Source organism: Protomyctophum bolini (genome assembly GCF_963924005.1).
Source record: "Protomyctophum bolini genome assembly, chromosome: 1".
NCBI lineage: Eukaryota > Metazoa > Chordata > Actinopteri > Myctophiformes > Myctophidae > Protomyctophum > Protomyctophum bolini.
The window spans coordinates 492,867-505,405 of record NC_137862.1 but is presented as its reverse complement, the minus strand read 5'-3'; the positions used below and the strand labels follow the sequence as shown (position 1 = coordinate 505,405).

At 42.8% G+C, this 12,539-nt stretch overlaps 1 protein-coding gene across 1 annotated transcript in view; it reads left to right on the top strand.

The window, feature by feature from the left end:
• Positions 1-1,759: 1,759 nt before the first annotated feature.
• kif26ba (kinesin family member 26Ba) overlaps positions 1,760-12,539 on the top strand; it is a gene marked incomplete at its 5' end in the record, with an annotated part of 124,515 nt that continues 113,735 nt past the window's right edge. The window contains one exon of the mRNA XM_080762392.1: positions 1,760-1,828. Coding sequence (XP_080618518.1) covers positions 1,760-1,828 — 69 coding nt within the window. The remainder of the gene's footprint in view (positions 1,829-12,539) is intronic.

Genomic DNA, 12,539 nt, shown 5'->3' with positions numbered 1-12,539 from the left:
CAAAGTTTAAACACAGAGAAGCAACCTGCAGGTGATGACAATGTGCATGCATATATATTGTTGTTTTGCCTTTGTGTTGCTAACGTGCCATGTGCATATAGCCTATTGCATACGGTGCATTTATACCAATTAACATCATGGTCAAAATGACATTGGATGAGTGCTCCAGCTATAGTATCTTGTGTTCTCACTGACCGACCCCTGATATCCTGAATAGAAATATTGTTCTTTGGTTGACATTTGTGAAACGCTTTGTTGTGCAAAGCCTGGTTTGAGGGTCAGGGTGCCTGGATAATGAGTTAGTTATTAGTTAGTTAGTTAGTTATCCTATGGATAATTCCATTTATACTTAGTTGAAAAACAGAAAAGTGTAAAATATAGCTGGCCTGCTCATCGTCATGTGATGAACATTGAACTCTGTACTTTTTATAAATTCTCATCTGTTTGTTGTATGTATGGGAATGTGTCTTCTGTGGCAGTAATCACTTAACAGCAGGGGGCGCTGTGTGTCCACTGTCTGGTTGGAACCTATAACACCTCTAAATAACTATATATGTTATCATCCACAAAATCCTTCACAAAACAGTTTTTTATTTTTGACACTAAGGAAATCACTCAAAAGTGATTGTCTTCTCTCTCTCTCTCTCTCTCTCTCTCTCTCTCTCTCTCTCTCTCTCTCACACACTCACACTCACACTCACACACACACACACACACACACACGCGCAAGCACGTACGCACAGTTGCAAACGCACGTACAACTATAAGCACCATCACACACGTGTACAACCTACACAGTTACACTAACATGGCTACAGGAAAGTATGGTTGTTGCTTTGATCATTTGGCAACAGTCGGATCGCATTATTGCCCTTATAGCGTCTACCTCTTAGAGTATACTATAATACCATATAGACTGTAAAAGAAATACACACACACACACACACACACACACACACGCACACAAAATGTCTACCCATACGCCCAAAGACTTAAATTCAAATCTGTGTCGGAATTTGTCAAGATCAGGTTAATGTTGTACCTGCATGCATGCAGTCAGCCTGTGTAGCCCTGCAGAGCCTTAGATATAGTGGCCTACCCGACCGGCCCCTACCCGTATAGGAATTCACAGAGGGGTGCCCTATACCCTAGCCTACCTTTAGAGCTAAGAGACCCTACCCTATCCTACCCTACAGCTCTCCATATACATAGCTCTAGTGTCCTCTACTACTGCTGATATTAGTGATATACTGTGAGAGAGAGGCTGGACTGACTGAGAGACTACTACAGCATTGTGCTCTGTGGAGAGGAGAGAGACTCTCTCTCTCTCTCTCTCTCTCTCTCTCTCTCTCTCTCTCTCTATCTCTCTCTCCACTCCTCGCGGTGTTGCTCCTGTTGATGGAGCAGAAAACGGGAGACCTCTGCTCTGCGCTCGGTCGGTCGTTCAGTCGGACGGCGTGGAATTCTTTCATATTGTGGATTATTTATTTCACATCATGTAATCCTTGAAGAGGAATATTCTCTCGTGGCGAGATGGGATTTGAATACAAGGCATAGATAGGCTATCGATCATATTCATGGTTTTCCACATGGACGTGGTGTGGGCTTCTGATTCATGAGGCAAATTAAACTGCATGAACGGGGCTCAGAGAGGCACCCGATCTGGTGATCCGGTGGAAGAAGAGACCAGAGATTTGTCCTCCTATATCTGGTGATCCGGTGATCTGGTGGAGATTTCTCCGATCTGCTCACCTCCACAATGACTTCCCTGTCGGGGACCAATACTAAGGACAGGTCTGGGACCAGCCGGAGCAGAAATAAACACGGGGTAGGGGTTTTCCTTCTATATTCCGTTTTAATTCATTCGACTGCATGTACAGTAGCCTACAGTGTGCTCTCATTATTAATGGATCACCCATAAAGCTGCCAGCTCCTCCTCATAGACATCTACCGGACTGTATAGTGTCGCAGAGGTACCCCCGTCCCCCCGTCACCTGGCTGTCTAATTAACATGTTAGACTTATGGAGACGAAGAGCTGCAGGCTGCAGCATAGACTCTCTCTCTCTCTCTCTCTCTCTCTCTCTCTCTCTGCACAGAGCCTTGTTTCAGCACCCAGGGCTTGTGGTTATATCACATGGTATAGCCTATAGGATACCACCTATACCCAGTCTATATATACTCCAGTATACAGTATTCATTATATATACTGTATTCGTGTATATACTCCAGTACTGGATTGTAGACTATATATAGGCATAGCTCAGATCCATAGCCCTAATGCTTCTATGGACCAGAGCTAGGTATAGCCTACCACACCTCAATACCACACCTCTATATATATATATATATATATATATATATATATATATATATATATATATATATATATATAAATCCCTGGAACATGTGACGCGTTTAAAACCTAAACACCATGTGCCAAATGTGTATTAATGGTCATAAAATACAGTAGAACACGAGTTCACTCAAACACCTGCACGAGAACACCTATAGTGTTTGAATTCTAAACACCGTCCTATAAATGTGACTGACTTTGATTGTAAAAACTATAAACACGTTTATGTGTTTAAAAAGTGTTACGGGCGATTAAACATGTTCTTCTGTTTATAACCTAAACACTGTGACACGTTTAGAAAGTGTTACAAATATGTGTTTATAACCTAAACGCTTGGGTTTAGTGTGAGAGAGAGAGAGAGAGAGACACAAGGTGGATCTCAATTGGCGGTGCACACACTTCTTGGGCGATACTAGGTAGAATAGGGTGGTCACTGCACTGGCACTAACGGGGGCACTGCCCTGTGTAGGTGGCAAAGGGTACACGGAATAGTGTACCCTGTGGATTGGGACACTGAGCTGGGCGGAGCCGAGTGGAGCTGGGCGGAGCCAAGCGGAGCTCAGATTTCTCGACTGGCAGCCATTGTTGTTTTCTCCGCACTGACCGCAATGTTTTTAAAAGGTCTAGAAACTACTTTTTTAGCCCACGGAATTTACTTTCAAGTTATTTTTGGGTAGTATTTAGTTGTTTAAACTTCATATGTGTGGTCAATTAATCATAAAAGATCCTATTTAAAAATATCAAACAACGATGTCGGAGAATCCGAGAACCGTGTTGTCTCGCCTTGGGGGCTTCCAGCAGAGAGACGTACCCATGTTTACCTCTCCTTTGTCGGCATAGGCCGAAGCAATTTCCCCTGTTTCTCCTACGGAACGAAATTATGACCCATGCCCGTCTATTGTGGATATTTACAGCCTACATGCAATTCGTTTCCAATTGTTTTATTTCCCCAAATGTCAAGTGCATTATAAATAACAGCTATTATATTATTGTTATTATTATTACGTCGAGTCTATGGTCGAATCTGATTTAACCTGAGTCCTGATTCCGTGCAAAGAGTTGCTGAAAGGAAGGATATAGGCTACCTGTAACCTGCATATATATAGCCTATTCACTTAATGATAAATGTTTTTACATTTGGATAGAATACAGACTATTGTCGCATCTGCTGTTTGATTTGTATTAGCAGGCACCGATCAATCACTGATCTACGCTATGAGCTTGTAGATCTTCTAAGTAAGTTCATGGTTAATTTGTGTATGCCTATACCTTTACAGCCAGCTAAGTTAGAGCTAACAGCTAGTTCGTTTTCATATAGGCTAAGTTTATTGCTATAATGACATTTAACTTTGACAATATAGGTCTACTTTTACATTTAAAACAACCACATATAGGCCTATATAGCCTACTGTAAAGTGAGTATAAACTGTTAATTCAACTGAGAGAAATTCATTAATCAGAATGCTACTCTTAATCAGTTAATCACATTTGCATTTACATGAATGAAAAGGTTAAACCAGGCCAACTCTCAGCTCCAAATGGATAGGCTACATTTATCACAATATTATTTTACTGTGTAATCTAACACAAATCTTACAAATGCTGTCACTCAGTTATTTAATTTAGGCAGAAAATATATCACTGAATAGTGTATGCAATTAATGCATTCAAAAGAGCTGAAATGTTTTATGGACCCTAGTGATTATTTAATAATAATAAAACTATTTGTATAGCACCTTTCATGACATGAAATGCAGCTCAAAGTGCTTTACAGAGCAATGGAGAAAAAAAGAAGAAAAGCAAGGCAACGACATTAAAAAACAAGTAGTAATGCAATGCAATACAGTGAGGACATGAATAACAAAAAATAAAAGATCAATTAAAAGCAATGTTGTAGAAGTGGGTCTTGAGCTGTGCTTTAAAAATGTCTACAGAGGCTGCCTGTCGAAGGTACAGTGGGAGTTTGTTCCATGCCGACGGCCCGTAGAAGCAAAAAGCTGCTTCCCCGTATTTTTTAGTTGCCATTTTTTTTAGGCAAAGCGAGCAGGCCAGCAGTGGAAGACCTTAGGGGGGCGGTTTGGGACATATGTAGGAAGGCAGTCATGTAGGTAGGAAGGTGCGAGACCATTGAGAGCTTTATACACAAGTAAAATCAATCCTAAAAACAACCGGAAGCCAGTGCATGTGAAGCCAAAACTGGAGTAAAATGTTCTCTCATCTTAGTTCTAGTTAAAACTCTGGCTGCTGCATTTTGGACAAGTTGTAATCTGTCAGTTGTTTTCTTAGGCAGTCCTGAAAGAAGTGCATTGCAGTATAAATCAAGCAGAGAAAAAACAAAGGCGTGGATTAGCGTTTTTGCATCGTCCAAAGACAAATAGGCTCTGATTCGTGCAATATTTCTAAGGTGAAAAAAGGCAATCTGGGTAACATGATTAATGTGTTTGTGTGTTTAAGTTGTTTCGCCATACCCATTTATTTTGCCATAAATCAGATAGCTTTAAGGTACGGCCATGACAGCAATGGTAGGAAAAAATATATATAATATTAATCATTCGGATATTCGGTTTTCGGGGGGCCAACTGTTTCCTATATTCGGTATTCACTGCAGTTTCGGCCAAGAATTTCCCTTTCGGTGCATATTGTATGAGTACCGGTATGTAAATAGTTCAATTCAACTTTGTAAATACAAAATGTATTTATTGTTATTTTGTCTTCAGTATAAAAATGAATGAACATTGAACAAGGATACCGTATCTCAGACTCAATCATGTAAAAAATAACGTCAAAATCAAGTCATTCCAGTAGAAAATTAACACAAATACATAAATAAAAAGTACATTCATTGAACATTAAACACAAACAAATAGATTGCACTGAACTGAAAATAGATTGCACTGAACATGAACATTACACATTGCAGAGAGAGGATGAACTGGCTGTTCTCTAGAGTCTCTACTACATTTAAATGTAAACTACTACTACTACTACTACTACTCTCCCCCTCTTCTTCGGGCCAGCCTGCACATTGGGCCCTGGTGTTCCTGACCCTGCTCCAGACCCCAGTGCAGCTGTACCACTATGGTCTGGTATGGCCTCGGCTAGGCCTGGTGGTGCTGTAGGCCAGCAGTCCGGCTCCGCTCCAGAGACTTCCAGACATGGCAGTCTCACGTGGTGGTGCTGCTGTAGGCCCGCCGCTGCAGGCCACCTCCTCACCCGTCTTTGGATCCTAAGGCAGTGGAAAATGAAGGTTTCAGAACCACTGGCTTAACAGGTTATTTGTATGGCAGTAGTGCTACAACTCAGAATTCCCTTATTGTTAAAAAAAAAAGGCTTTTGTGCTTGGGTAATATGTTCTGTTGTGATCCAATGATGACTTTACAACAGGTTGCCAGGTTGTATTCTATTGCTAGTTTGATCACTTTCACCTTATAATAACATGAATTAATAAATGACTGAAAATAGCCAATCTACAAGCTCAGAAGTCACAACATGTCGCACTGCAACGTGTTGGGAGCTTGTATATCTTCTATTTTTGGTGTGGACTTTTCTAGTCCTCTGCAGTGCTTCCCAAACTTTTTCATGTCAAGGACCCCCAAAATGATACTAATTATCCTGCGTACCCCCATTAGAAAAGATATGCCAGGGACAGACCCCCCCATAAAAATGTTTTTACAGATCTAGCAGTGATTTTCAAACAGTTTCATTTCAAGGGACCCCCAGTTTGACCTGAATTAGGCTATGAACCCCCATAATGGCATTTCTATCTCTGGGACCCCAATGTATATTGTAAAATCAGAGTGTACAAATGGAACGGGGTTCAACTAAGAGATTGTACCATTTATACAATCTATCTCTGAGTAATAATAACAATAATATAATAGCGGTTATTTATAATGCACTTGACATTTGGGGAAATAAAACAATTAGAAACGAATTGCATGTAGCCTAGGCTGTACATATCTACAACGGATCATTCATATCATACAGCGGTGAATTGCTTCGGGCTACGCCGAAAAAGGGTAGTTCTCACACGGGTACATCTCGTCTGTGGCCGCCCCAATGCGAGACGACACGGTCCTCGAATTCTCCGACATGATTAATTATAATCTAATATAATGATTAATTGACCACATATATGAAGTTTAAACAACTAAATACTCCGCGAAAATAACTTGAAAGTAAATTCCGTGGCCTGTGTGTGACAAGTTTTAAGAGGGCTTAAAAACCACAACAGTAATGGCTGCCAGTGGATCTTTTTTATTTGGCTCCGTCTGTCATGAATACATTTGATAGCATAAACAACTAACTAAATACTATCCCAAAGATATTAAAATATTAAAATTCGTCGTGACAACAACGCATGTTTAGTTTTGCTGTTTTGTGGGAAATGCACCGGGGGACTAACGTGACTAACGTAGACTAACGTGACTAACGTTACTTCAAAATCTCCGACGAAAACATTTTTTATTTTCTTTATTTGGCTCTATCATGATACATTTGATAGCTTAAACAACTAAATACTATCCCAAAACATATTACAATTACCTTCCGTGACACAACAACACTTTTAAAAGAGTATAAAACTTACTAGTTTCGGACATTTTTTTCCCTGCGAGGGCTGTCTGCTGGCTGCTGGAAGAAAAGGGAAAGATCCATGGGGTTGCGCAGTACGGCTGCGCCGTGGCGATATACCCTGCATGGCTCAGGGTACATCCGAGCTGGACTTTGAAAACGGGCTCGCACGGGGGAGAATAGTGCGGTGCCCTGTGTAGTGTCAGCGCCTGTCTTTTTGTGGTCTGTGGATTGGGAAGTACTGTCGCGCACCGTTGTGACGTCACACACGCCGAAATACACCCTGTCCAGTGTCCACGCTCCGGTTTGAGATCCACCTACAGTATACTAGGTGTAGCCTACCACACCTCAAAGCAGACTATACTCTGCTTTGTTGTATAATGTTTCTTTTCCCTTTTTACCTCCTTTATGATGAATTCCCGTTCTGTTCTTTGACTACATAGAAGTGTCTATTTGCACGTCTCTAAATGTCTTGATGAATTGAGCAAGGTGGACCCTGTTGTAAACAAGTGCAATGCTTTATGGTGTCGTCCACTCACAGTTAACAGTCTCTGTATTGAGTTTGTGCTTTAAATGTACTGTAAAACTGTTAATACATATTTCAATCAATCAAACAAACTCTGTAGAGAGACGGTCAGAGGTTTCAAATCAATATGAATTCTGAAATATGTGTTAAATGAATAATATAATTATGCTGCCGGTTGTTGTTGAGATCAAACCTGTTCTTCTACACATTGAAAAATCACACCCGTGTGAAGTGAGTGGTGCAACTCCGCGTGGGTGTCGCCGGGGGGGAGAGAGGTGGGGGCGTACTGGAATGCACCCAGGGTGCCGGCCCGGTTCTGGCGAGCTGCCCCACGTCCGAAACGGTAGAGAAATGACAGAGTTACCGCGTGGGGGTCCCCGGGGAGTCCCCGGGCGGGGGGGGGAGGGGTCCCCAGAATATCCAGACCCCCGGGAATGCGCCCAGGGGGCCGGGCCGGTTCTGGCGAGCCGCCCCATGTCCGAAACGGTAGAGAAATGACAGAGTTACCGTGTGGGGGTCCCATATCGAGACCCCCGGGAACACGCCCGTGTGGGGGTCCCTCTACTGTACCCTCTACTGTACTGTACTGTCACTGTACTGTACTGGCACACCAGAAATCATCATATATTATATACAGTTAATATGTTTGTGTGTGTGTGTGTGTGTGTGTGTGTGTGTGTGTGTGTGTGTTAGGTTGCGCACAGGTGGTGAAAAACAACCATGCTGTTTTGGTGCTCGGACGCACCCAGACACCCACACTATAGCTCAGTAAGGGATACCCAGACACCCACACTATAGCTCAGTAAGGGATACCCAGACACCCACACTATAGCTCAGTAAGGGATACCCAGACACCCACACTATAGCTCAGTAAGGGATACCCAGACACCCACACTATAGCTCAGTAAGGGAGTGGTTGCACCCAGACACCCACACTATAGCTCAGTAAGGGAGTGGTTGCACCCAGACACCCACACTATAGCTCAGTAAGGGAGTGGTTCACACTATAGCTCAGTAAGGGAGTGGTTCCACTATAGCTCAGTAAGGGAGTGGTTACACTATAGCTCAGTAAGGGAGTGGTTCACACTATAGCTCAGTAAGGGAGTGGTTCACACTATAGCTCAGTAAGGGAGTGGTTCACACTATAGCTCAGTAAGGGAGTGGTTATAGCTCAGTAAGGGAGTGGTTCACACTATAGCTCAGTAAGGGAGTGGTTCACACTATAGCTCAGTAAGGGAGTGGTTCACACTATAGCTCAGTAAGGGAGTGGTTCACACTATAGCTCAGTAAGGGAGTGGTTACACTATAGCTCAGTAAGGGAGTGGTTCACACTATAGCTCAGTAAGGGAGTGGTTCACACTATAGCTCAGTAAGGGAGTGGTTCACACTATAGCTCAGTAAGGGAGTGGTTCACACTATAGCTCAGTAAGGGAGTGGTTACACTATAGCTCAGTAAGGGAGTGGTTCACACTATAGCTCAGTAAGGGAGTGGTTCACACTATAGCTCAGTAAGGGAGTGGTTCACACTATAGCTCAGTAAGGGAGTGGTTACACTATAGCTCAGTAAGGGAGTGGTTCACACTATAGCTCAGTAAGGGAGTGGTTATAACTCAGTAAGGGAGTGGTTCACACTATAGCTCAGTAAGGGAGTGGTTATAGCTCAGTAAGGGAGTGGTTCACACTATAGCTCAGTAAAGGAGTGGTTCACACTATAGCTCAGTAAGGGAGTGGTTATAGCTCAGTAAGGGAGTGGTTCACACTATAGCTCAGTAAGGGAGTGGTTCACACTATAGCTCAGTAAGGGAGTGGTTCACACTATAGCTCAGTAAGGGAGTGGTTCACACTATAGCTCAGTAAGGGAGTGGTTACACTATAGCTCAGTAAGGGAGTGGTTCACACTATAGCTCAGTAAGGGAGTGGTTACACTATAGCTCAGTAAGGGAGTGGTTCACACTATTGCTCAGTAAGGGAGTGGTTATAGCTCAGTAAGGGAGTGGTTCACACTATAGCTCAGTAAAGGAGTGGTTCACACTATAGCTCAGTAAGGGAGTGGTTACACTATAGCTCAGTAAGGGAGTGGTTCACACTATAGCTCAGTAAGGGAGTGGTTCACACTATAGCTCAGTAAGGGAGTGGTTACACTATAGCTCAGTAAGGGAGTGGTTCACACTATAGCTCAGTAAGGGAGTGGTTACACTATAGCTCAGTAAGGGAGTGGTTCACACTATAGCTCAGTAAGGGAGTGGTTCACACTATAGCTCAGTAAGGGAGTGGTTCACACTATAGCTCAGTAAGGGAGTGGTTCACACTATAGCTCAGTAAGGGAGTGGTTACACTATAGCTCAGTAAGGGAGTGGTTCACACTATAGCTCAGTAAGGGAGTGGTTACACTATAGCTCAGTAAGGGAGTGGTTACACTATAGCTCAGTAAGGGAGTGGTTCACACTATAGCTCAGTAAGGGAGTGGTTCACACTATAGCTCAGTAAGGGAGTGGTTCACACTATAGCTCAGTAAGGGAGTGGTTACACTATAGCTCAGTAAGGGAGTGGTTGCACTATAGCTCAGTAAGGGAGTGGTTCACACTATAGCTCAGTAAGGGAGTGGTTACACTATAGCTCAGTAAGGGAGTGGTTCACACTATAGCTCAGTAAGGGAGTGGTTCACACTATAGCTCAGTAAGGGAGTGGTTACACTATAGCTCAGTAAGGGAGTGGTTGCACTATAGCTCAGTAAGGGAGTGGTTACACTATAGCTCAGTAAGGGAGTGGTTCACACTATAGCTCAGTAAGGGAGTGGTTCACACTATAGCTCAGTAAGGGAGTGGTTCACACTATAGCTCAGTAAGGGAGTGGTTATAGCTCAGTAAGGGAGTGGTTCACACTATAGCTCAGTAAAGGAGTGGTTCACACTATAGCTCAGTAAGGGAGTGGTTCACACTATAGCTCAGTAAGGGAGTGGTTCACACTATAGCTCAGTAAGGGAGTGGTTCACACTATAGCTCAGTAAGGGAGTGGTTCACACTATAGCTCAGTAAGGGAGTGGTTACACTATAGCTCAGTAAGGGAGTGGTTCACACTATAGCTCAGTAAGGGAGTGGTTCACACTATAGCTCAGTAAGGGAGTGGTTACACTATAGCTCAGTAAGGGAGTGGTTCACACTATAGCTCAGTAAGGGAGTGGTTCACACTATAGCTCAGTAAGGGAGTGGTTCACACTATAGCTCAGTAAGGGAGTGGTTCACACTATAGCTCAGTAAGGGAGTGGTTCACACTATAGCTCAGTAAGGGAGTGGTTACACTATAGCTCAGTAAGGGAGTGGTTCACACTATAGCTCAGTAAGGGAGTGGTTCACACTATAGCTCAGTAAGGGAGTGGTTATAGCTCAGTAAGGGAGTGGTTCACACTATAGCTCAGTAAGGGAGTGGTTACACTATAGCTCAGTAAGGGAGTGGTTCACACTATAGCTCAGTAAGGGAGTGGTTCACACTATAGCTCAGTAAGGGAGTGGTTACACTATAGCTCAGTAAGGGAGTGGTTCACACTATAGCTCAGTAAGGGAGTGGTTACACTATAGCTCAGTAAGGGAGTGGTTCCACTATAGCTCAGTAAGGGAGTGGTTCACACTATAGCTCAGTAAGGGAGTGGTTCACACTATAGCTCAGTAAGGGTTAGGGTTAGAGTTAGGGTATCTATCCACACTATAGCTCAGGAAGGGAGTGGTTCACACTATAGCTCAGTAAGGGAGTGGTTGCACTACTAAAAAAAAGGAAAGAGGAAGGAAGGAAGTTTTCACCAGCCTGTGTACAGTGTTGTTTTCGCCGACAAAAATTAAGACGAAACTAAATGAAAACTATGATGACTAAAACTAAGACTAAATATATTGACAATTTCGTCAACAACTAGACTAAAATGTTAGGAAGGGACTAGTGGACAAGAGATCCTGTATAAGTCATTTTACACTTGGTTGCATGCTGAAAATAGCCGATCTACAAGCTCACAACACGTCGCAGCGTCACGCGTTGTGAGCTTGTAGATCAACTCGCCCGCCAAAATACATTTTAGCCGACTAAATCAACTGTATATTTAGTCGACTAAAACTAGACTAACACTAAGACATTCCAGGTGACTAAATGTGATGTTTAAAATGTAAAACTAAATAAAAACTGACTTCTAATCACTGTGTTAATTGAACTCTGACAGTGCAGCAAATGTAAGCAGATGCTCCCATAATCTAATCTCTGAGTTAGGCTATGATAAAGCTACAGTATGTGATAAATAACACACAAATAAATAGCATTATGTTAGACTTTAGCTATTGAAAAATAGCAGATCCACAAGCTCATAGTGCGGCACCAAGTGTCGCGCTATGAGCTTGTAGGTCTGCTATTTATTTTGAATCGTGAAAATGTCTCAAATCTTTGAATATATATTATTACAGAGTGAACATTTTAACTCAAATCTTTGATTCTGGGGGGGGGGGGGGGTGTCTCTGGAACAACATATTTCCAGATGGGGGGGGGGGGGGGGGAGGCATATTACATATAATTTTGGGGGTCCTTGACATTAAATATTGACCACCACTGATACAGAAACATAAGGTTTTTCAGACAACTGTTTTTTTGAAGACATTCTTTTAATTTCGACGTTAGGCCTGAATGGGTTAAACTAATTGAAGGGTTACAGTGGATGTATTGCCATATTTACATAATGTTGACCACGAAACAAAAACGAATAATTTCCCTTTAATCCACACATGTTGCACAAGTTAATTAATTGCCTTGCATGCAGAGTGGGCGGTTCGTTAAACACAAGACGTGAGGAGTAACATGATTATATGCATTACATAATTATATATACTTACGCCTGTCCTCGCCTTATTGTAGATACGCCATCCTCACACTGTGTGCTCCTATATTCATCTCTATCCATCCATCCATCTTCAACCGCTTATCCGTAGTCGGGTCGCTGGGGAAACAGCTCCACCAGAGAGCTCCAGACTTCCCTCTCCAGAGCAACATTAGTGACTTCCTCCTGGGGGATCCCGAGACGTTCCAAGGCCAGTGAGTCGATGTGTTTCCTCCACCTG